Below are 24,864 nucleotides of genomic sequence, written 5' to 3'. Positions count from 1 at the left end.
TGCCCCTGCCAGCTGCGCCGCAGGGAGAGGGAAGAGCTGCCTGAAGGGCCCGAGCACGAGTTGAGAGGTGGGAGCTGCCCTGGGTGGCGTGCAAGGACTGCGCCGGTCCGATGGGTCCATCTGGTGGCCGGTGCCCCTCCGAAGCAGCACAGATCAGCGATCCCCAGTGGCAGGGGTCCTGCTGCCAGCACCCAGACTCCCGAGTCCCTGCTCCTGAGGTTCGGGGAGCAGCAGCACCCCCACACCCTCCCTTGCCCTCTGGCCTTGGAACAGCTTGGAAATGGGATAAGAGGAAAACAGCCGCAGGTTAGAAATCAGGAAGCGGTGGGTTAGACAGCTAAGATGGGGACGGTGTGATACGGAGAGGTTGCAAAAAATGCCGCTGCCTGGCTAATTAGTCTCTTGGTTGATTAATTAGCTGATTAGCCCTGTCCCTTGCACCATCCTGCCCAGGAGGAAATGCTTCCTACTGCCCACCCAGGGAAGCCATGCGGCCACCGTGTCCCTCACACAGCACCGCTCTGCCTGCCCTGCGGGCACCCAGGCCCCATACAGCGTTAGAGGGCTCTGGGATCCCAGGGGGGGAGTTTGGGTCGGGGGGGCCCCAGGGAAAAGGAGGTGCCACGAAGGACACCAGGAGGCAAAGGAAGCAGGGCCCTGCTCTAAGCGGGGAAGCTGGTACCTCTGTCTGGGCACGCAGACCACGCAGATCTAGACGTGGATCACTCTCGCCCTACAAACAGGGGCTGCAGCCCCACAGCAGAACCCAACCACCTGGGGCTGGGCACTGCCTGCTGCAGCATCCCCCAGGCCAGCACGGTGGTCCCCGGGCAGACCCCATCCACCTCCTCGCTGCCCTGCCATCCCTCTGGAGACAGCAGGCAGGACCGGCAGGACTGAATAATTTAATTCCCCATCCGAAAAGGGGCTGAGAAAAATAAAGCTCCTCGTAGTGCAAAATCCGATCGCCTCAGCGCCCCGCGGTCAGGTGTCTGCCGCGGTCCAGATGTCGATGCTCTGGATGATGAGCCACTCGCTCTGGCCCTCGGTTACCCGGATCCGCACGCACTCCACGGGGCTGGGCACTCCCTTCTCCAGCCCCCGCCGCTCAAAGAGCCCCTTCTCGAAGGTGCCCACGGTGATGTAGGCAGAGCAGTCCCGGCCGTCGGCCCGTCGCCTCCGGCCCAGCTCCAGCACCCCTGCGCGCAAGAAGTCCCCCTGGCGCTCACTGGAGCCCGTTCGCACCCGCACACGGGTGATGCGGGCTGGCTGTTGGAAGACGATGCAGAAGATGCTGCCGTCTCCCGGGCTTTTCCCCCAAAAGTAACCCCCTGCTGCGCTGTAAGCCTTGAGGGGCTCGTAGTTCTCAAAGACGGTCATGCTGGTGAACAAGGCTGCGGGCGGGTTGTCTGGGAGGTCCATGGCATCGGCCTCGAACTCGTCGTCCTCCAGCCGGTTGACGGTGCCCTGGAAGGAGGAGTAGAGGCCCATGTGCTGGAAGAGGGAGGGCCTGAAGCGGATGACGTCCTTCTGGGTGAGCAGGAGGCGGAAATGGACCAGCAGCCAGTCACAGGGCATCTCCTGGTAGAAGAGGAGGAGGAAGCGAGCCAGGCGAGGAAGGTCACTGGAGCGGTAGAGCTTACCGATGTAGCCCAGCTTGGAGAACTCGAGGGTGGCCCAGTTCGTGCCTTCCTGGGAGGCCACCGCCTTGCGGATGGCCGTGAAGAAGGACTTGGCAGACCACACGTCATCCTCAATCATCAAGTAGTAGGAGGACAGGTTGGCGGCGAAGGCCAGAAGGAACGCGTAATCCACATTCTGCTTCGACCTGAACTTCACCCGCTCCTCCGGGTCGTTGTAGTTTCTCTTGAGGCCCTCCAGGGTGGGGTAAAACTCCTGGGGAGCGTGGATCAGCAGGAGCCGGCCCAGGAGGATGTGGTGAGCAAACTTGCGGGTGATGTCGGCGGCCACCCGGGCATTCCAGCCAGGGTCCTTGTCAGCCAGGTGCACCACCACCACCATCTCCTGCAGCTCCTCCTCTGTTGACTGCTTGAAGAGGGACATGAGCGTGGCCGGGAGGTAGTAGCCGCGTGGCCGCCGCACTGACGCCAGCCCCACCGCCAAGAACTCTGCAAGGCAAAGGAAAGGCATCAGCAGGCTGAGGGGGAGACCCAGGATGCGCCACGGGGAGATTTTTCCGACAAGAAGGGGGCTCCAAAAAGCTCTCCACATAGCCAACCCACGCAGTTAGTCCTACTTATGGCCTCATGTCCAAGGCCTTCAGGGTCCTTCCTGGAGTTGAAGCCACCAGCACCTCAGGAGGTACCAAAAACTGTACCAACGGGCAGGGAGAGGACAGGATGAGAAGTCAGGGGCTCCTCCAAAGAGGAAAGATTTAGGAAAAAAAAAAAAAACACACCTTAAAAACCCAAAACATGGGGAAGGAAGTGCAGATACAGTCTGCGGGGCTGGGATGCCTTCATGGTACAGCTACGTCTCCTGGGAGCAATGTCTCTAACCCATTCTGAACCTCATGAAGATGCGACCACACTGGGATGAGGCAATTTTGTGCCTTTCCCAATGACAAGTTGTGGTTTTTGTTCAGATTTGCTGCAACTTCTCTCATTCCTGGTCTGTACAGCACAGTGCATGTGTCTGCCCAGAGAAGCCGCGGATGCCTCATGCTTGGAGGTGTTCAAGGCCAGGTTGGATGGGGCTTTGCCCACCTGATCCAGTGGGAGGTGTCCCCACCCGTGGCAGGGGTTGGAATTAGCTGATCTTTAAGGTCCCTTCCAACCCAAACCGTTCTATGATTCTGTGTTGGGTCACTGGTTTTGGCATGAACGTGCACGGGGCTGCCCTAAGCTCCTTCCCAGGGCACATGATTTGCTTTTTGCGTACCTGTCCAAGAGCTCGATGCGCATCTCCCACCCGGGGGTTGCCCCAGTCACCCAGCCCCACCAGCTCCACCTCCTGCTGGGAGGGATCCGCAAAGCCAGAGCCCTGCCCAACCCGGGGTCCCAGAGCCACTCACTTTTGCGGGGTGACAGGGAGCCAGCGAGAAGGTGGTAGGAGACGTTGTGGGGCGCAGAGAGGTTGTCTAGGTCCTGGAGGATGTGCAGGGCCCCTTCTGGCTTCAGCATCTGCAGGGCGGTGTCTGGGGGTAGGTCCGTAAACTCCACCTGGATAGGAGCCGCAGGCGGCCAGCTCAGAGCCCGGGCTGCTGACGGACGCGTGCACGCGAGGTGGGGGGAGCAAAGGGCAAGGGAGAGCCCCCATCCACCCTCCCAAATCCTCCTCTGGGGGAGCCCCAAGCACGCAGAGCAACACCAGGGAGGGCAGAAGGCAGGGCTGGGGATGACACGGGACAAGGGAGGGAGCAGAACCAGCCGTGAGGATCCACGTAGGGCAGGGAGGCAGGGGCTGTGCACTGGAGGACATCCCAGTGCCCCCTCCAGGGGGGCGGCACCGGTGCAGGACTCACCTCGAGGGGCTCCTGCTCCTGCCAGCTGTCCCTACGCAGGAGGAGGAAGAGGAGGAGGACGACGAAGGCTGCGAGTGCAGCCGTGAGGGAGCGCTTCGGGGAGCATCTCATAGCACCGGGCCAGCCCGCTGAGGCCTGCGGGAGGAAGAGGCAGATCAGAGCACAGCGCGACCCGAGGGGAGGCACCCTCCTGCCCGTCCAGCACCGCAGGGACAAGGCAATGCCCCCAGCCCCTGCTCCTGCCCTTCCGACCCGCGCCACCACCGCTGATCCCAGGCAGCTGCCAGCAGCCACGCTCACCCCTGCCCAGCCACGTCCCTTGCTTGGAATGACAAGAAACCTGTCCCTGGGTGGGGGGGAAGTCACCTTCAAGGAGCCAACATTGCCCTTAAGATATTTTCCCTCGCAGCAGAGGCGTGGCAGGAGACTAAAAGGCTCCTGTGTTTATCTGGGTTTTTTCCATTATAAATGCGACTGGGGCTGCCCTGGAAAAGGGGAAACCGGAGAGCAGGCGAGCGCCCAGCCCTGCGGGGCAGATGCGGCGTGCGCATCCAAAGCGCTCACAGTGCGCCCGCTTGTCTGGGTGAAAGCGCCTTTCAACACGGACCCGCGGAGGAAAAGCCCTCCCAGGCAGCGCAGGAAAAAGCCGGGAGCTGCCAGGCTTCACCCAGGGCTTCTCTAAAACTGCATCAGCTCCCGGGGGAAGTTGAAGCCTTGCTCAAAGCACGGACGGGGAAACGAATCGCCTCTGAAGCAGGGGACAGGGCGCTTCGCCCAGCCCTGCCGGGGATGCTCCCAGCACGCCCACACTCCCCAGACCGCAGCGGCTGGCACTTCTGTTCCCGCAGCCCTGCCCTGGAGCAGGTGCTGGGCCCCGACTATTTGGAGGGGAAAAAAAAAATGGTTTCGGCCCCCAAAATCCTTTGGTGGGGGGTGTTAACATCCCAATGGGTCAGTGCACAGCACGGCCCCCCCGCCGCAGCAGCCAGCGCCGTCCTTGCTGACCTCACCCGGGAACGCTGCTCGTTACTCAGAGATAAGCAATTACAACACACCGAGCTGCTCTCTGAGCCTGCCCTGCTTCCTGGGGGGGGGGGACCGTGGCTGCTCCCGCTGGGCTGTGGAAGCTCGGCCTCTTCCCTTTTTTCTTCCCCCTCGGCCTCTTCCTTGCTTCAAGGTTTCCTGCCAAGCGGAGCCTCCGAAGGGTGCTCGCCCCCCAGGCTCCTCGGCCGGGCCCTTGGGAGCTCAGCCTTTGAGCTGACACAGCTGGGGTCAGCCGAGGCGTCACGTTATCGGGGTCAGCCTTGTTGTCTCACCCCTTTCGGCTCCCCACCTGTAGGGCTGGCTGACCGCAGCGTTAACGAGCCCCATCCCGGCCCAGGGGAGCAGAGGAGCCGCTTCACCTGGCTGGAACCCAGCGGGTGTCGGGGAAGGGGACAAAGGAGACGCCGCGATGGCTGCGCTCTGATTATCGCCGGTTCTTCAAAGCTCTCAGAGCTGTTTGAAACCTCTTCCAAGGCCCAGGGCGCAGCACAGCGGGATTTGGGGTGCTCCCTGCCCTGGGCCAGCCCTGCAGCCAGCTCTTCCCCATGCCTCTGGGCTTCTCCTTCCCCTGCGGGACTTGGAAGCTCACCACCGAAGCCAGGGGACGAGCTGGGAAGGCCGAGGCTCGGCACCCGACCCTGCACGGGGCTGCTCCTGTTGATGCTCTGTGAGGTTTCTGGCTGCCAGCGTCGGGTCCTGGGTGGGAAACACGGCGCTGCCGGGCAGCCCCAGAGCCTCCCGAGCACGGCTTCACGGCTTGGTTTGGTGGGGAGCAGGGAGAGGGGAGCCCACAGGGAACGGGTCCCTGCGGTTGGTCCCCCCTGGTCACACACTCCTGGAGCCTCCGGCATCGCCCCGCTCTGCAGGCTTAGCCGAGGACAGAAGGTAACGAATGAATGATGATTAGCTCCCTAATTTTACTTCTCGTTTTTTCCTCCGGCAGCCCGGTGAGATCAGCACAAGCAGGGACAACGCCGCGGTGCCATGGGCACGTCGCGGCTCCTCCGCTTTGTCAGGAGACTCGCGGCCAAGCGGGCTCCACGACAGCAGCGGCCTTGACTCCGTCCCGCAGCGGAGAGGAAGAAGGAGGAGGAAACGCGCGGCCTCGCTCCACAAAGGCTGCGAGCAGAGGCCGGATGCTCCCGGCTGCCGCCTGTGGCACTGGGAGAGGTCGGGCTGCTCGCAGGGAACGGCAGCAGCCGGGGCTTGCAGCTGCCCCGTGGCGCTGGGGAAACTGAGGCAGGGCAAAGGGCTGCATCGCCCAGCGGGGTGAGGGCCGGGTGCCCGAGGCAGGGCTCAGCGCCCCTCACCGCTGCCCGGCGGGGTGCCCAGGGCAGATACGGGCACGGCTTAACCCAGCGCCAGGAACCGCTGCTCACACGAGCGGAGGAAGTGACAAAGCGGGGCAGCACCGAGCCCCGCGAGGGCAAATCCCAGCCGCTCGGGGCTGCGTGGGACAGGGCGCCGCTGGTCCTGGGAACCAGCCTAGGGCCCTGCCCTGTGCCCCACGGGTCTCCCTGCTCAAAGGTCAGCCCAGCGGGAGGAAGGAGGGGAAAAGACGCATTTCTCCACCCCAGAACTCCTGGAGCCAAAGCTTTAGATCGACACAGGTCTCCTACTTCCCTGCAGCAAGAGGGGTCTCCGAGGGCAGCTTGATAAGGGGACAGCCAGGTCCGACCTGGCCCCTACAGCCAACAGCATGGGGAAGCCCCAGCGCCCTGCCCTCGTGCCCGGGCACCCTTTTCCCGTGCAGCCCCATCCCACGGCCCCCAGGACGACCGCTCGCACCCCAGCACCGCTCCGGATGATCTGACAGGGACGGCACAGACTTACGGGGCACGTGGGGACCTGGGGTGTGGGTGCGGGCTCGCCGTCCGCAGCTTCTCTGGCCGGGATCTGGTTTCTCGTTCTGCAAAGCCCCACCCCAGCCCTCACCTGCCTCCAGCAGAGGAGGAGCGTCCGCGGGCGGCCTCAGCCCCGTGCTAGCGAGAGCTCAGCGAACGAGCCAGGCTGGGCGAAGGGCCCCCAGCCCTGCTGCGGGGTCAGGGCAGCCCCAGCCTCCCCCGGGACTGGACATCCTACGGTGACACCGCTTGTAGCCCATGCAGCCGCCCGCTCCATCATCGGCCCCACAGCCATAGGTGGGAACGGCCCCCCCAGGGCTCTCGCCAGGCCCCCGCACCCCAAACTCCTTTGGGAATCCACTGCTTGGGTCCCGCCGTGGGGAAATCGCACCGTGCCTTGACAGAGCCGTCGCGCCTTGCTGCTCCCCGTTCATTTCCCTTGTGCTGTGACAGCAGGAGCCCAGCTCCTCCGCCCGCCAACCCTCCGTCCGTCCCCGCATCGCCACTGCTTCCCCTGAGCCGTGCAAGACACGCGGCAGCCCTCGTGGGCACGGTGCCCAGTGCCGATCACCTGCAGCACCCCCAGCCCAGAGCCGCGTCCCGACCCCCTGACATGACGACGTGCCGGTGGCCCCGCTTCTCTCCCACTGCATTTATCCGAAGCACAATCCCCCTTCCCTCACCCCCTCGCTGGCCAGGACCTCTCCTACCTTCAGACCGGCCCTGGCTTCTCAGAGCGGGGCCATTCCCGTGCTGGAAGGCCCAGGGGAGCTGCAGCGGGGCCGGCAGCGATTTGCTGCTCAGCCGCAAACTGAAGGAGGTGTCGGGGCCGTTCTTGTCACGGCCCCGAGCCCAGCGCAGGAACAAACCGGGGCTTGGTGCTTCCTGCCCCAGCAGGAGGAAGTGGGGCCCCGGACCCAGCCCCGGGCTTGCAACCGGCACAGCCCCAGTGCCAGGTCCCCTCGCTCGCAGCCTGGCCCCATTCTTGTCCTTGCACTTTGCGGGGAATCCCAAAGGCCGTTTGGGGCGCTGCAGAAGGGGGCCACGGCGTCCGGGCACAACCAGCACGGGGCTGGGCTCTCCCACCTTTCGCCTACTGAATTACCGGGGGCACAGAGCTGGACCAGTGGCAAGGAAAACCCAGGCCAGGCACAAGGGGATGGCCACCGACCCCGCAGCACCCAGCTTGACGCTCAACCCCGGCAAGGCGAGGGGCAGGGTGAGGCCGTGGTGGTGGCCGAGCCTCCCCGACCTCCTCCGTGTGGAAACCCGAGCGCCGTGCCGGATCAGCTTACGGCCCTTCATTATTCAGGAGCCCGAGCGGAACAAAGCGGAGGTAAAACAGGGCCCCATGCACCAGGGAGAGCATCGGGGCACCGGACATCGCAGTACGGACCCATGCTGACCACCAGCGGGTGTTATCCTCACCCCAAGCTTCTCCCCGGAGCCCCAGCAGGGAGCAGTTTTGTCACAGCATCACTCGCAGCTGGTGACCCAGACGAGAGGCAGAGGGATGAGCACAAAGCTTTTGGCGAGCTCGAGTGGAAGGAGCTCACCCCACTCGTGTCCCACCCTGGTGAGAGCACGGAGAGTGTTCCTGCAAGGGCTGCATGTGGGGGGCAAGGGGCGGAAAACCCCATGCTCAGGGCTGAGGTCTGGCCAGGAGCCCCTCGCCTCGCCGTGGAAGCTGCACGAGGGGTTCCTGGGCAGGGGAGCTTCGTGCCCTGCAGCTCCGCGCGTGGGCAGGCAGAGCACGGCCTCGCAGCACCCCTGCCGCCTCACCGCCCCCCCCCCCCCCCCGCCCCGCGCAGACCGCAGGGCGGCTCTTCCCGTGAGGGTTCTTCGTCCACATTTCAATATCCAAATTTCAAACCACAAGCCTGCTGGGCACAGGAAGCGCCCTGCCCTCCTGCTGCCGTGCCCCAAACCGCCCCTTCTGGCCACAAGCCCAGCTGCCGGGGGGAGAGCTACGGGGCTGAGAGCCATTTGTGGTCTGGAGCACGTACTGCTGGAGGAGTTTCTCGAGCAGAGGAACTACACCGCGTGACTACCAGGGGCTTGTCGCTGAGTTCAGCGATCCCTAGCCCCACCACAAAGACGACTCTGATACTCACGCACTGTCCTGAATCAGCTTCCTTCCGCACGGCCACTTCACATGCACGTACTGCACAATGCTTAAATGGAAAATCCCCCCGCAGCAGCAGCCCCAGCACTTAAAAGCCACCCTTTCCTTTCTTGCATGCCAAAGGCAACTGCAGGGCAGACCAAGCTCCACTGTCATGGGAACCCGCTTTGTTATCTCAGCTGTAACACACTTCTTGCACTGTAACTAACCTGTCAGTTCCAAAATACTTGTTCAGCAGCAGAGAAAAAGGGAAACTGAGGCAGGAGTTTTCCCAAATGCATTTGTTTGAAGTCAACATCACAGAGCTCTAATGTAGATCCAAGACTGGGGCAGATGTCCTTGGCGGTGATTTACATTGTGGCAGAAGCACATGCGAGAAACTCCTGCCAGGCAGCTACACAGGGACTGTGGGTTATTTGCATATTAAATGAAGAACTCCCGCTCCTTCCAGTCACCCTCTATTTTCCAGGAGCTTCACCAAACAGAATACATGGCCAACAGACAAGAAATGCTTTGTTACCCCTGCTTGAGACAGGATCTGATGTCAGACAGGACTGATAAGCTCAGTCACTGGTGGACAACAGAACTCAGTACAGGGTTACTGCCTCCGCCATTACTCACCCACGCTCCAGCACCTCCTCTGCCTGTTGCCACTCCTCCAGGAGACCCACGTCTGTCAGCAGCAAGATGCTCACCCACTGAATTTCCTGCCCAATTCACTCCGGACACGACCGGCTGCTCCTCACAGGCCCAGCCTCAGCACCCCACACCCTCCTCAAACAAGATCTTTTCTCTCCGGTGACCATTGAGCCGAGGGAGCAGCACAGAGCTGCACCAGGGGAGGGTCAGGCTGGACGTTAGGAAAAGGTTCTTCACCAAGAGGGCAGTCAGGCACCGGAACAGGCTCCCTAGGGTGACAGTCATGGCACTGAGCCTGCCGGAGTTCAAGAAGTGTTTGGACACCGCTCTCAGACACAGGGTCTGATTTTTGGTCCTGTGTGGAGCTAGGAGTTGGACTCGATGATCCTTGTGGGTCCCTTCCAATTCGGGATATTCTACCATTCTAACAAGCACCCCAGAGCCACAGCGGCTGCAGAAAGTTTCGGGGCTTCTTCTTCCTCACGGCAATTAATTTGTTTAGTCAAGAACTAAATCGCTGACTGCTTCTGGGCTTTCCAGTGTCAACAGGCCAACACTGCTCCACTGCTCTGACAAAAAACAGACTCAAGTCCTCCACAGCTGCTCAAGTTACGTTAGTTTATCCCCTGCATCTCCTCTCCCTCCATCTTCTCTGAAAAGTACCTGAAGAAGTACCTCTGAGAAGTTTTAGAAGTTTAGATCTTCTTTTCAAAGGGGAACATCACTGTGAGAACTTGGAATATCTTTACACTCAGGAAAGACCTTTGCCTTACAAATCCTCTTTGAAAGAACGCCTTTGTTTGATCATGTATGCTGGTTTTTAAACATCTGTTGGACTGTGAATCAGCATTATTGTTGATCATTGCTGCTTTGCTTACTGCTTTCAGACTCTGAAATATCACACTGCATTTGAATGCAATCATGTGGCAGTAAAAAACCCCATGCATCTCATTTGTCAACTGTTTCTGGTCACATTAAAGCTCGAAAGCAAAACTTCCTGCTTCTTCCTGAACAACAGAAAACAGGACCACTTTCATTAGCACCAAAAGGATTTTAAATGAACAGTTCCAGGGAGCTCCTTTCAAATCATAAAACGTGAATTTTACATAAAAGTGTTTACAAATAGGTTCTGCTTTACACTCAGCTCTGCTCATCACTGACCAGAAGTTATATACATACAGACTAGCTCAGTAGCTTCGACCACTTTCAAGGAGGCTGCAGAATTTATTTTAAGAAAAAAATAGGATTTCCTGGTTCCTAGAAATTTTCTTCAGCCTGTCAGATGCAGTCGCCTGCCGGCTGCTGCAGACGCAGGAGAGCACTAAGCTTTTGGAGAGAAGGGGTACTGCGGGTGCCACCAATCCAGGAGCCGCACGCTATGCACAGGGTCCAGCACAACCTGCACTCCTTGGTCAAGGCGCGGTTTCCTGCCGTTGCGGACAGGGGCGTCCTGGAAGACCAGACGCACGCGATGATGCCTCATGTCTGTGCTCACGTTGATGGTGAACTGCAAGGAGAGAGACAAGGAGGTGCTGTAGGAGGCAGACAGATTCTAGACACGTTTGTTTCCAGATAATTGTAGACTGATCGCTGACAGTAGGTATCAAAATTACTTCTTTTTGGTTACATCAGCATTTAAAAACACAGAACTGATAAAGAACGATTGACTCCCTTCAGGTAGGTTTTCCACAAAGCAATTTAGATTTAATTATTTACCTGAAAGGAGTAAAAAATACCATTTCGGAAAATCAAAGCAATGAATAAACAGAAGAATTAAAAAAAAAATAAAATTAAAAAAAGTAAACGTAAATTGCTAAGAACGAAGCTGTATATATCCGGTGTACTTCACGTGCTGGGAAAGTTACACTCCGACTCCAAAACACTGAATTCAAACCAGTCCTCTTTGACTGGCAACCCCAAATAACAATGCCAGAAGTGAGTGTGAAAGCAAGTGGCTGTCAGAGGAAGTCCGGATTCACTGCTCTGCTTTTAGGTGAGGCTAGCCTGAGCCTCGCTTGGGCACAGGCCAAACGTGCACAAAGCTGCAGGACTTACAAGAGCAGACACAGGTGCTGTCCCACACCTAACCACACCCGTGCTCCGTTCTGACACAACACCTCCATCTGGAGCAGAGCTCGTTGGTTTTAAAGCCACCGATTCTCCCAGCAATCAGGGATCACAGACACATTCTGAGCGTTTGCTCATACAGGTTCTGCTCTCAGAATTTGTTGCCTTGAGGCAACGAGAGACTTCATTAATGAGGGAATACCTCTTCTCCTGCCTCCCCACTTCTTCCCTGCTGTGGTGCTGACAACTAATCTGCTCCCAGCTGCTGCGCGCGCACACAAACTCAGCTTCTTCCCCTAAACAGGGAAGGGCTGATGGATCTGCAGAAGCTAAACTGAGGAGATCCTTAGCAATTCCTCTGACCATTAACCTCGAGATTCCCACAACTGTCCGGTTGGTGCGGCAGTAGGATTTATACAACACCAAGAGGTTTCCCTCTCCTTTCAAAAACCGCACATGCAAAGACCGTGTGGTGGATTTCTCAACCACTTACCAAGGTAAACGTCATACCCATGACTATTGGCACAAATATGAAGTTAAAGGTGGTGATCTGCAGTAAACAGCAATCCTGGTCGGGGTTTGTATGGACTTCTTCATACTGAATAGGTGGCTGAAGACCTTTGCAACATTTGCTCTTAAATCTGGGAGACTTCAAAGAAAAGAGAGACATTTAGCTAAGCAGGAGCCTTTGGTTTCTTCTCACCAGTTCTGACTAGCAGGTTCTCACCACATTCCCATACATTTGGGCAGCGTTACATAAACAACAAAAAGCCACCGCTCAGGACAAGGAATTTGAAGCACCATTTCTTTAGACAGGAAAGCTGCGGAATTTCCAGGGTTGTAAGACAAGCAGTTTCAGATTTGGATCTACGTTTTGACCACTCGACTTAAACAGTCTGTTTTCTAGTGGTAATCAGTAGCGACGATCCAAAGATAAGATTACTTTAGGGTGACAAATAATCCACATCTTACAGCGGATCAACGAGGAAATAAAATATCAAATGCAAAAATAAAAGCACAGGACTCGACACATGTTGGTAATATAGACCGAAAACCGAGCGTAGTTTCAGAATGAGTTTTAGCTTACCAAGGGATTCAGAGTTTCCATTTACTGTCTGAACTCATAAAAAATGTTTCCACCTTCCCTTCTACCACTCAGAAATATCATTACTTCTTCAAAAAAAAAGTCAGAGCTGTTCTGATTTTTCTTTCATGACAGTTCGGCTTTCATACCTGCTTTTTGAACTTGAAGTTGAATTCCCACATTGCTTCTTGTCTGTTCCCTTCAAGCTTTTTGCACCAGAAAAGCAGACACTGAGGTAGAAAAAAAGAAATACACAACAATGAAACCCTTGAAGGCACCGCTTTAAATAAGTTTTAGCAGAGCATTAAGACTTCCAATTACAAACACAATTACATAGGAACAGTTAGGAGCCGTTTACTCAAATTAATTATGTTCAGAGATCACACCCAGCAGTTTAAGTCTCCCAGTCTCAAGCTGGCCAATTCACAGCGCGGCAGGATGATACAACTCGTAGCCACTGACCTGCTAAACAGAAATCTCTGTGCAATTTGTCCCGTCGGTAAGGCAGAGACGAGTGGTACAGATTCACCTGGTTCCTGCACCCACCAAGAACTCCCAATAAACCAGACTCCAACCAAGACTAAGCAAAGCAGCCACTTAGAACAAGGATCAAGAAGGAGAGAATCCAGGGGGAAATGCCAAGACTGATGTATGACCTTCGAGGTGACAGATGATAAAGGTCCAAAGCCACTTAAGAGTCAAAAGAAAGTCCTGTCACTAGGCACTACCATACTTCAGAGCACAAAAACGCTGCCAGTTAGCAGTTTCAATCAACCTACTGCTCCTGTTTCAAAAGGAAATGAGAGAAGTACCTCCTCCAACACCTGAGGTAACCAGCACTGCCCTCCCACGCAGACATACACCGAGAGTCCTCTAATTTAACACAGTTACCACCGTACGGTCCACAGGCTCCATCCCAGCATGCAGCACTACTCCTAGCAGGAGTCGCAGCAGAACTCCTGCATTAGAACAAGGAGGAGGGAAATTCCCTGCCTACCACTGAGTGGAAGCGACTATCCTTCAGCAGCCAACACAACAACCTGGCGAGTCGATGCAGACATCACTGGCCATGTTTCTACACCACAGCTGCCAGCCCTCCACAGCTGGTCTTATCTGGTCCTTTCAAGCAGCGTCAGCAGGAAAAGGAAGAGTACTAGTGATAAAGACAACAACTCCTCGTGACCCATGTGCCAACTCCTGTGCACCAAGAAGGCCTGGCTGGGTGATGGGGGGAAGCACACGTTTACTTTAAATCCAGTATAGAGCGACCCCAAATGAAACAAAGCCAGAGCCATCCTCCACCTCCGGGCCTCTGTAATTAGCAGCTACAGGCGATACAAGACCCTTTACTTCAAGTCTGAGTCACATCCGTAAGAGTCATTAGAAGTTCTTTATCTCAACGGTCTTCAAGAGGTGACCAGCAAAGCTTTGGGGAGTCAAGCTCAGAAACGTGCATCACGTAACCTCCACCTGGGAGAAGGTGACCCTCACTTTTTGCAGGTAACGTTCTCCAGATTTTTCTTTCCTCAGGCGTGCAGGTGCTGCTGAGTTTAACTCCGCCATCGGCGGCATTTGTCGGTCACCTGCACAGACGGCCTGGGCTAGCAACTTGTTTGGTCAAGGCAAGTAGTGAAGCACAAAACGGTCAGTACCTCCTAAGGGGCAGAGGATGTTGTCCACGGGTCAGCCGTCCTGCCCTTCAGACGCGCCGTACGGCCTGCCGCTCCACCAAAATTAATGGGGGTGTCTTTAAAGGGCAAACACTTCTGCTGACACCATAACGGCTCCAGTGTCCCACACAAGCTAGGCTAGGGAAAGAAAAAAGGAAATTAAAGAGGAAAAGCTAGATTCGATAACATGGGGGACTGGGGTCTCCTCTCGCCACATGCAGTTTATGTAGGCGTCTGCCGTTAGTTTCAGTGACCCATAAAGGTAACAAAAGCCCATGAAAGCAAGAACATGGGAGGCAATGCCAGATCCTCCTCCATAACCCCGTGCTTAGGTGTGTCAGTGCACAGCAACACATGTGGAGCTCAGCGTCTTGCAATGCAGTAGTACAGCAAGACTGGGCTTGGCACAGCTCTTCTGTGCTTCAAGGGGTTAGGTCAGACCTCCACTGCCCTAAACAAAGCCTCATCGCCATCTAATTTCCTTTTTTAAAAGCTGAATTGTAAAAGACTGCACTTCAAGAATCTTCCTCGAACTGTTAGTACAGTAGAAGCACTAGCAGGGGGCACCAAAGCCGTTATGATGTCAACACGAACACTTCCAAGATAACAATCCTACAACACCATCTCAGGGCTTCTAGCTCTTACAGCCACACTATCAGACCCAAGCAGCAGCCATGCCATGAAACAAGACTCTGAAGTGCTAAAGGTAAGCTAGAATTTCCTAGAAATGTTTTGTTTTTTATTTTTAAAGAAAGATGACACCCTAAGTGGGGAATCAGAGAGAATGAAGAGCCCTGGATGCAGAGCTGACTGCGCACAGAGCTACGTGCTTTCCTCCTGCTCTGCAGCACCACCTGCTGGCGTCACCGCTCAACGCTCCCTAAGCGGTATGATGGTTTTTCCAGGGAGAGAAGAAGGAAGAGAGAAGGGATGTTACACCCAGAGAGATGGGGTTGCTCTATTTTGCATGGAAAACTGTACAACTGTTGAACCAAAGGCACTTCTGTCTGGCTCCAAAAACCTCATTGAACTGGTTTGGAAGGTGGAGAATTCACACTGTTGCTTACGCTGTCCACAAAGTATCAGACAGTTGTAAGCTAAAAGCAAACAAGAAACGCGGAGGGGTATCAGAGTTAAAGATCGATAGAAATTTAAGAGGAATGGATATAGAAGTGCTCCAAGCTCTGACAGCAAGTGGGGTTGCCTACCCACACCAGTGACAAACCCCTTACAGCCCAACACAACTGCAATCCCAGTCCCAAAGCAGACATTTGATCTGCACGTTTGCCATGCTCTCAACGTCACTACCTTCCCCCGCTCAGCCACCAAAGACAACGCATGACCTAGAGGAACGCGGTACGAAACCATTCCCTTTCAGTGGCCATCTGTGTTGCTTCTTATCTCTCCAGCTGCCTGCTGTGGAGAAGAGACGTATTCTGACTGGTAGTGTCCGAATAAAGCAGTGGATATCAACACTGACCCTCCTGTCACCTCCTTCCAGCAACAAATTTGTAACAGAGGAAGGAAGAGCTGCAAATATCCCTAGCAATTCTGACGTTCAAGGAAGCAAGCGCCTTTTTGACAACTACAGAGCTGTTGTAGTAGGACTTAGGCACCCGGATGAGTAAATAAAATCCTCTGCAGCAGTAGCTGTGCAGACACAGGTAACCAATGCACTTACACAAGTCAGTAGTCCAAGTTAATCCTACCTCCCAAGCTTCCCACAAAAGTTTGGACCCAATTACCTTTCAAAATCCCTTAAGCCTGGGTTTTTCTACGGTTCTAAATGTCTATTTTCCTTTTAGAAAGAGAATAAAAACAGAAAAGCAACATCTCAGACACAACCCACTTCCTTAGCGATCCCACTTACTCTGGAATTTTTTAAAGTGCTGGGAGTACTGTCTGGAATAGCTGGATTCCTGGAGACTCGAGATGCAAAAGGCTCGTACATGTGGTACAGCGACCGGATGACGCACGCACGGAGACAGTGCAGCTTCTCCATGGACTCCGGCCGCAAGCGGAGAGGCAGGTACGCGTCCAGGCTGTAGTGCCTGAAAAGCCAACGACAAAGCCAACACAAACTGAGGGCTCAGAATGCCGAAGACATGCAGAAGAGAGCTCTGAGAAAACTGAACCCCGAATTGATCACAGGACCCGCTGTCAACTCGGTCTGCAAGGGTTCTGCACCGCTCTCCGTGGAACGACCGAACAGTCTCAAAGACTTCACCTGTATCAGTCAGGGCTCCAGCACACACGTCAGTACACGATGTTACAATTCCCCAGTAATTCCCTTGCAGACAGCTTCCCCAGACAGAGCAGTTGGTATTTGAGCTGTAGGATAGGCAAAGGCCTGCAGATTCACGCAGGTTCCCTGGGACTCACGTTAGCTGAGCTTCCCTGCGTGATTACAGACGACTGCCTGAGCAGCGCGAATGACTGAGCTCGAGAGCCACACTGCGATCAGAGAAAACGCCAAAGATGACTTTGCCAGGGAACTTCACTCAAAAAAAAAAAAAAAGAAAAAAAACTGGGGCAAGGATGACCATAGCTATGATGGGCTCTGTACTCCCGTTGCTTGTGTTTCGTGTGCAACAGATAGAGAAATGTAAAGAAAGTGTTCTGTCCCAAAGGAAAGTCCAAGTGACGCACACCTGGACAGAAGGATTTGTTTCCAACTGTGACCTCCTTTGCTCTTCTTTTCTTTCATTTATAACTTATTTCTGCCACCGAGACACCTCCTAAATGCATTAGTTTCTTTCATGCCATCCTAGATACAGGAAGGTGACCATGATCAAAGCTTGAGGCAGGGCAAGGTTTCTGTCAGTGACGACTGCTTGCCTTTAAGGTAACGGCACTGACCTTACTGCAAGCATCTTCTGAGCACTTTACGTACAAAGCGCACGGTTTTGAACAGGAACGTGTAGACTACTGCAAGCAGAAAAGCGCACAAGGCTTTGAGATCTTACACGAAGCATACAGGAACGTATCACAGGCAGATCCGCTTCCAAAGCGGATGCGGTACAGCACAACAGCTTCCCAAACAAGGCCCACACCGTCACTTCAATATGCAAATACTACGCTCCCAAGCCTACAGGAAAATATTCCCTTATTTACAGCTCTGCAGAGAACCGGTCACCACTGAAGGCTCCTACAAATAGTTACACCATTCTCTAGAGTCTCACCTTCTGTAGAGTCTGGTCCAAAAGGCGGCAGTGCAAGTAACAGTCCAGGCTTTCTTGCAAATCAAAGAGAACCGGACAATGTCTTCAGGGCGAATGTAGGAAGCCAACAGCAGCCAGATGTCAATGGGGTATTCTTCTCCACCGTCACTGTCGGGGTCTTCTAAATACAACGAAGGCGCGTTAGTGTAATAAAGAACCTCTTCACCAAATCACATCTAGAGGCACATACTTTAATACAGCTAGCACAGGGTGAGTAACTGCAGCAGGTATAAATACACAGTCATCTAAACAAGCCCGAGCGACTACAACTTCATTGTCACCGCTCCTGGTTTTGGTTAGTATGAGCTCGTCCACCTGTGCAACCACAACACCCTCCCTTTGCTGGATATATGCCATCGCTTATCACTGCTGCACTGGTTGCACAAGAGTGCAAAGTGGCAGCTTCAAAGAATAACTTCCGCTGGAAGGGACATCTGGAGGTCTCCAGTCTGAACAGCCCAGCCCAAAGCAGGTTGAGTGACACCAGTTTCGTGTCACAGAACGTTCAGGATCTTGTCCAGCCAAGCTGTGATTGTCTCCAAGGATGGAGATCCACGGAGATCCCACAGCCTTTCTGGACCCCTCTGCAGCACTTGACCCTTTCCCAATGAAAAAACAACACAGAAGTGGAAAAACAAAGGCTACTTGGCAAATACAGGCACAGTGTAAAGAAGCTCGGGCCTCTTTAATCAAAGTGGTTCATTTAACAGGTCAAAGTACACCTCACACCAGAGGTCCCTGAACATCAAGATGTCGCAGTTGTCAATTCCTTTGTTCAAAGGGTCAAAAGATTTTTGTAGGAGTTCTGCAAGGAAGGGCACGCAATTCCCTTCTGCACCTCTAACGGCTTATCAGCTGCTCTCCTTAAATCCACATTTTAATTAAATCTTCTGAGATGGCAAACATTTAACGCAGTTCAGAGATGAACGAAATGGCCCGTTCTTCTCAGAGGTGTCAGAACCGCTTCACCAAAACTGGAGGTTCACAAACTCATTTAACTCCTGCAGTGTTTTTAAGCTAGCACCACCATTTCTTCCACAAACGTTGCTCCAGGTTTAGGAGATAAAATACTTTCAATGGAACATGGATGGCTAGACAATACTAGGCATTAGCAATGCTATGAGAAAGAGAACATAACTTGTACAAAGCGCTGACAGGAAAAAAAAATGCCACAAGGTTTGTAAACAAGTGGCATAAAGGAGGCGTTTAAGAACCCAAGGGTGCCAAGTCTAACCTTCAGCTATCAGCTTAATAACAAAGGGTAATAAGCTCCTGTGATAATTGCAACCCCCATTGCCAAGGAAAGCTCTGGATGCACTCACCTGTAACAGATTAAACTCTTAAACCCAGGGGAACACCGCGCATCTACAGTCCTTAACGGACGCTGATATGTTGCACAAATTCGTATCGGTATTAATAAGTTCAAATTCCTTTCTTAAGGAAAGCTTAACTTGCTTTCTTGTGCTTCAGCAGAAGCAACCTGTTGTTCGAAAATTCTGCAGGGTGCCACAGTGCAGCAAATGAGCGTCAGACTTGTTTGTGGCATACTGCTTTCCATACAGCTGCACGAAGTGGAACTGCTGAAGTACAGCAACAGAATTAATCCATTGTGATGCTACTAGGGCCAAATTCACTCAGTTGTTGGGGAAAAACAAACAAAACAAAACAAAAAACCTCGAAGCCCATTTGCAACAAACTGCAGCCTTGGAAACATCCTGAAAACAGGGCCTGGATCCTGCCAATAAACGCATCATGGGCGGCAATGCTTTTTTGTGGGTGCTTTTTTCTTCTCCTCCCCAAAGCAACACTGCTTTCACCTACATGCTTTCACCGAAGAACAGCAACGTGTGTCCGGTGGCAAATTTTCACAACTCCTGAAGAGCAGCTGCAGTTTTCCAAGGCTGAGAGAATTTTGCTGAAAGCAACAAGCTCTTAGGCTTTAATTTCACACCCCAAGGTCTGCCTTAGTGAAAAGGCAACACATCTGACTGAGTCACGGCAGGTTTCTCAGGAGAAATGGGGTAGATTTAACCCCCGGCATTTTTTTTTATTTTTTAAACAATGATGCGTTACAGAATCCCCCGAAGAGCCGCATTAGTAGCCTGTAAATAGAAGTCACTAACATCACGCATGCAGAAGATCCTAAGGAAGCCCACGAAGAGCACCCCAGGGGAGGCTGGCAGCCATACCATACCTTTGTGCCTTTTGCTCTTCTTTTTTCTAGATGCAGCTCGTCCGCTGATGCTTTCCTTCGTGTCCATTTCATCGCTGCTGTCACAAGACTCTCCAGATACAGAGAGAACTTCCTCAGAAGGAACGCAAGAAGCTTCCAAGCCACAGAGGGATTTTACTAGAATGACAAACAGTGACACTAAGTATGCCAGCAGAGAGAAAAAGGCAATCTGAGTTCAGGAGACACTTCAGTGGAACCAAAGCCACTGCTAAGAAACAGCAACCTAAATTCATTAAAGCCTTCTAGTGACACAAGCAAGTAAATCCTAGGCCTAAGGATTACCTTGTCAGAGCAAGATTAGCACAGGTGAATGAACTGGAAACATAGTTATTCAGCCTCTTGTTTTAAGGAACTACCACCGCGGATAATCACCAGCACATCATGCAGATGATCCTACTGCTTTAGCTGAGGCTGTTTACAACTCCGAAGAAAACGACGTGTTGCCCTGCATACCAGAGCACGCTTGCATGACCACCATTCAGTCTGTATAAAGCCACCACCCACGCTGTAACTGTCCCCTGAACACACCGAAGGTGTGCTTCCTCCTCGGCGGGACAAAGAGATCCTGTGGCTGAAGATAGGCAACCCATCAGAAAAACAACTCGGAGCCAAGTGCGCGGGAATTCCACTTGTCCTAGAACTTAGCGAAGGGGAAAAGACTCCGGCCTAATGAGGAAAACAGCAAGTGAATACAGTATTTCTTTTGCCGCCTCTGGGGGAGGCGTTTAGATGCATCACTGTCAGGAAATATTCTTTTTCAAAGTTGATCCGTAAACTGAGGGCTCATTAGGGCAGAAGAATCCACGTGTGTGGAAGTAACAGCACAGTCTGGAAAAATAAAGGTGCAGCCCTACGTTCCAGCTGCATGAGCCACTGTCACAAAGAGACCAGGGCGATGAACGCTCTGCAAGTAGCCTGCGCGATACAGGCTTACACACATTTAGGAACGCTGATTTTCTACCTAACGTGCTTGGATGAAGAAAAGGACTTCTACCAAGAGGCACCTGGCCACCCCCAGCAGGCCTGTGCTGCTCTAAGTTTTCTAACCTAGAAAACCCCCTAGAACCCGCAGAGGGTTTTACACACGGCAGTTACAGTCAGCAGAGCCACCTGAGAGCGAGAAGCCCTACTTGGATTAGAGGGATAAAGTGGCAGGAAAAAAAAAAAAAAAAAGATAAGGAACTGACCAGGAACAAGCCTAGGCTAGAAGCGTTCTCATTTCTAACCACAGAGCGAGGCTCTGCAATGGCAACGCAGCAGATGGAAAGACGGTCTCAAGATAGAGCTTGAGCAGTTTAGGAAAAGGGCCTGCATCCCTAGGCTCCCAGCCACAGCAGAGGGCTGCAGTGCTTTGCTAAACCAATTCTACCATTTTTTGTCCCCCACCTAATTATTTTTTTTTTTGGACGCTTTGTAAAACCGTACGCATTGGTGGTAGCGATATCCTTCACGCTGTCAAACAGCACTGCCCTCTCTACGTGACCCTTTGTAGGCAAAACCAAAGAGAAACAGATGGCAAACACGCGACAGCAAGTTGGGCCATCAAACAGCCAAACGAGAGAGGCTGACAGCAGATCAGGAGTCAGAGAAGGGTTCAGAAAAAGACACTGCCACACTCCAGGAAGGAAAGATCGACACGATACCTGGGCTGACAACACAAGTCTGTTCACACACTGAGTCACGCTGCATCGGAACCTTGCCAGAGAGGCACCCTCGCCTCATCTCACAGCACTAATCCTACCCCATCCCCGGGGGTTAGGGAGGGAAGGAAAAAAGCTCAGGAAAATTCCACCTGGCCTTTGCTCCCCTCCTCGCCTCCTGGCAGCCAAAGGCAGGGCGATGTTTGCTGGGAGCCAGAAAGACGAGAGGTGAGCGAGGCCAAAGGTCGAAGTTCCCCGGGGCGTCTGCTGCCTGCTGTCCCCAAGCGGTGGCAAATTGCAGCACGGTCACGACTGCAGCAGAAAAGGCTTCAGGACAGCCCCGGGGATGGCGAGAAGGGGGCCTAAGGATCAGCTCCTCAGGAAGGGGAAGCCCCAATGACTCTGCAAAGCCCTGAGAAAGGGGTGGGCAGGGACTGCTGTGACCTGGAGTCATCCGGACAGCGAGAAGGCAAACCAGAAATAGGATGCAGGAGTTTAGGAGCGGGATTAAGCTGCACAGGGCAGGTGATGCAAGGACTCAGAGCAGGGGGCAAGACGTTAAAGGTGACGCGGTTTGCTGCCTGCGAAGCTGAAGCACGCTGCCTCAAAGGGAGAGCCTATGTAAGGATGAACGGGAGATGTAACAGGGAGAGGGAAGCCCCCAGTCTACTGCAGAGAATGGGAGGTGCCCTGATACGAAAAGCTTGACAAGTAGTGAGTAGAAAGGATAATCACTGGCATCACTACCCTGTACCGTTCCCCCACGACAGGCACTCATACAATGAGCACCTTCTCCTTCAATTTTAAGATTACAACAACGTAACCAGAGTTTTCCCATATAAAGAGTTCAGCTGTCACTGCTGATACAATAACACTCACCCCCAACCCATTCCACCCCTTAGACCAGCTACATTTAAGAGTCGAGCCCTAAACATCAACTGTTCTAAAGCAAGCAGAGCGTTAGTCCAGAACGTTCCCATTACTCTCAGCAGCTAAAAAACAAGAAGGAAGTAGATAACAAAATACTGCAACACATTTTCAGGAAACTGCCTGCTTACACGGTTGCAAGAAAACAACAGCAACGCTCTCAAAAGACCTCACTGCAGCCAGAGCACCATTTGCCAGAACTACCATAACCTTATTCCAGTTCAAAGACTTGTATGTCATAAAAAGTTATCTACGGTTTAGTATAAGGTAATAAGGTAATAAAGACTTTTTTGTTTTTGTTTGTTGTTCTTGTTTTGTTTCAAACTGCAGATAACACCCAATATTAAGTCAAAAAAAGGGCTTCCATTTCAGGCACTAGCGAAAATTCAGCAATTCTGCTGGGTTTGTGGCTGGCTTTCTGCAAAAACAACCCGTCGAGGCTCCTAAGCATCTGACAGAGAAATGCAGACTCATTTTCGGGCATCGAGCTAGACCGGCAGTTCTCGGGCCCAGGGGGCGGGGGGGCTCTCCCACAGCACACGGAGGCCAGCAGGACGGGAGGCAGCCTTCCCTCCTGCCCTGCCCAGGGGAGGACAGACCCCCAGCGCACACTCACCTTCCTGCTGAACCGCGTTGGCCACAGCCTTTTTCACACGTCCGGATTTCACGACAGCCGGGTCTGAGTTAGCATAATCCGCCACGGTCACTGCGGGAAGAGTCGGGAGACGGGGTGTCAGGGGGTTACGGCTTACAGGGAGGGGAGACGAGGCCCTGAGAGGCCCGATCCCTCCTCGAGGAGCTTCTCCCCACGGGGACCGGGCCGAGCAGGAGGCACACAGCAGGAAAAGGAGCCCCAGCTCACGCCCTCCAGGCCCAGGCCCCCTCCTCACAGGCCGGGCGGGCTCCTCACCCCACGCCTCCAGCAGAGGGGGCCCTGCTCGCCTCCTTCCCTGCCTCCCCCCTCAGGGCCCGGCTCCCCCCCGCCGCCCCCAGCCCCCCCCAAGACCCTCAGCGAGGCCGGGCCGCACCTCAGGGCCCAGCCCCGCTCCCCGCCCCCCCCCCAAGGCCCCATCCAGGCCCTCACCGCGCTCGGAGCAGACGTCGTCGGCCCGGAACTTGAGGCGTTTGCGGGCGCCCCGCTTGGGCATGGCGGCGGCTTCGGGGCGGCCGCGCGGGGCCATGTCCCGGCCCGTCCTGTCACGGCCTAGCCCGGCCCGGCCCGGCCCGTCCCGCCCCGGGCCGCCGCGGGGCCGCGGGGACAGCGCCGCCCCCCCCCCCCCCGCCTCGCGAGAGCGTGACGTCACCCGCCCGCGCGGCGCTCTGACGTCATGGCGGAGGGAGGGGGACTTCGCTCCGCCTGCCCCCCCCCCCCAGCGGTCCCTGTTAATGACGTAATTCCCCCCCCCCCCCCCCCCACCCCGTGAGGTGCGGGGACCTGTGAGGTGAACCCCCCCCAGTGCTCCCAGTGACGGGGGGCGCTGGGGTGAGAGGTCCTCCCAGTGGGAGCAGTCCCAGTTCCAGTCCCGCCCAGTGCTCCCAGTAACGACAGCCTCTGGGATGGCTGCCCCCACAACAGTGCTCCCAGTAAGGAGTGGCTCTGGGATGGCTATCCTCACAACAGAGCTCCCAGTAACAGTGCCCTGAGGTAATTGGCCCCCCCAGTCCTCCCAGTAACGAGGGGCTCAGGGATGGCTGCCCCCACCCCAGTGCTCCCAGTAATGAGGGAGCTGCCCCCAGCCCTCCAGTCATGAGGTACGAGGACCTCTGAGGTGACACCCACCCTCCAGTCCTCCCAGTAACGAGGGCCTCTGGGGTGACAGCCCCCACACCAGTCCTCCCAGTAGCAAGGATCTCTGGGCTAACTGATCTTCCCAGTAGCAAGGGCCTCTGTGGTGATAGCCACCCCCCCCCAGCTCCAGTCCTGTCCAGTCCTCCCAATAACGAGGACCCCTGGGGTACCCACCCCCCAGTAACCAGTCCCTTGTGCCCCCAGCACTGCGGGGTGCCCCACAGCCAGGGCCTCCACCAGCCCCATTCTGCTGCGACCTCAACCCCGGGGGTCCCCCCCACCACCTCGGGGGGGGGCTCAGCCCGCACCCGGCCCCACCGCCACAATGGGGCGCGACGCTGCTGCCGTCCCCATTTCTTTTAGGGCTGCCCTGAATCCTCGGTGCTTGGCGATGCCGCCTCCTGGTGAGGGAACTGCGAAGGCGCTGCAAAGAGCGGGTGCTGTTCGGGATTCCTACAGGCACCCTCCCTCTAAGTGGGGCGAGGGGGGGGCCCTGTGCTCTGCCCCCCAAATTTAGGGTGGCTGGGACAGGGCCGTGCTCAGCATGAGGCCGGCGGAGGGCACAAGCCCTTGGTGCTGTCCAGGTGGGCACCACACAGCCCCCAGCATGTTTCTGTCAGAGTTTCCTAAAACACGTTAAGAGCATTTTATCAGCAGAGAGCGTATCTGACAATTGAGAGGAGTTTTGATTTTCCCTGACAGAAAAGGTCATTCCTTGACAAAAATGAGATTTCTACTCGTATCCCTCTATTTTTGGAGCAGCTGATACGAATTAAGGGGGAGGGCAGCTGATACAACCAGATCCCGAGGCTAATGGCTTTACCTACCTCCTTGGTTGCTTAGGCACTTGAAAATGTTTTCTTTGGACGACGCGATTCATCATCGTTATGTGGGGACTGGATCACGGCGTTATTTTTAAGAAGTAGACTTCTTATTGGCTTGGAAAACTCCGGCACGTGGAAAACGGAGGAGGTTTCACCCACCAGGGACAAGAGCTGCACCGAGGTGGCTGCTTCCAAGTCTGGCCGTGGACCCCACAGGTTGGTGGCGTTTATCTTCTGAGACCTCCCCAAAATTATCCGGTAAACCCCCCAAAA

At 54.7% G+C, this 24,864-nt stretch overlaps 2 protein-coding genes across 6 annotated transcripts; both read right to left on the bottom strand.

The window, feature by feature from the left end:
• Positions 1 to 889: 889 nt before the first annotated feature.
• On the bottom strand, positions 890 to 10,191 carry LOC118255363 (alpha-1,6-mannosyl-glycoprotein 4-beta-N-acetylglucosaminyltransferase-like). 4 transcript variants are annotated; one of them, XM_035561486.2, is made up of 4 exons: positions 9,119 to 10,191; positions 3,485 to 3,619; positions 3,035 to 3,182; positions 890 to 2,129 (listed from the first exon to the last, which is right to left on the bottom strand). In XM_035561486.2, the coding sequence occupies exons 2-4, from the start codon at positions 3,593 to 3,595 to the stop codon at positions 985 to 987; spliced, it is 1,404 nt and encodes a 467-aa protein (XP_035417379.1). In that variant the 5' UTR covers positions 3,596 to 3,619; positions 9,119 to 10,191; the 3' UTR covers positions 890 to 984. The 4 variants fall into 4 exon arrangements, with proteins under 4 accessions (XP_035417379.1, XP_035417380.1, XP_035417381.1 ...); XM_035561487.2 differs by lacking the exon at positions 9,119 to 10,191 and adding an exon at positions 8,707 to 8,837 and having other exon boundaries at positions 929 to 2,129; XM_035561488.2 differs by lacking the exon at positions 9,119 to 10,191 and adding an exon at positions 3,851 to 3,957 and having other exon boundaries at positions 929 to 2,129.
• A 140-nt stretch (positions 10,192 to 10,331) lies between these two features.
• On the bottom strand, positions 10,332 to 23,233 carry TMEM183A (transmembrane protein 183A). 2 transcript variants are annotated; one of them, XM_035561490.2, is made up of 8 exons: positions 23,063 to 23,233; positions 22,595 to 22,684; positions 19,373 to 19,528; positions 17,140 to 17,296; positions 15,828 to 16,008; positions 12,437 to 12,517; positions 11,697 to 11,852; positions 10,332 to 10,643 (listed from the first exon to the last, which is right to left on the bottom strand). In XM_035561490.2, exons 1-8 carry the CDS (start codon positions 23,157 to 23,159, stop codon positions 10,458 to 10,460), a joined length of 1,104 nt encoding a protein of 367 aa, XP_035417383.1. In that variant the 5' UTR covers positions 23,160 to 23,233; the 3' UTR covers positions 10,332 to 10,457. The 2 variants fall into 2 exon arrangements, with proteins under 2 accessions (XP_035417383.1, XP_035417382.1); XM_035561489.2 differs by having other exon boundaries at positions 17,140 to 17,299; positions 23,063 to 23,231.
• Positions 23,234 to 24,864: the final 1,631 nt, after the last annotated feature.

Source organism: Cygnus atratus, chromosome 24, assembly GCF_013377495.2.
Source record: "Cygnus atratus isolate AKBS03 ecotype Queensland, Australia chromosome 24, CAtr_DNAZoo_HiC_assembly, whole genome shotgun sequence".
NCBI classification, from domain to species: Eukaryota; Metazoa; Chordata; class Aves; order Anseriformes; family Anatidae; genus Cygnus; species Cygnus atratus.
The sequence above is the reverse complement of the archived record's forward strand: the minus strand, read 5'-3'. Positions and strand labels throughout refer to the sequence as shown.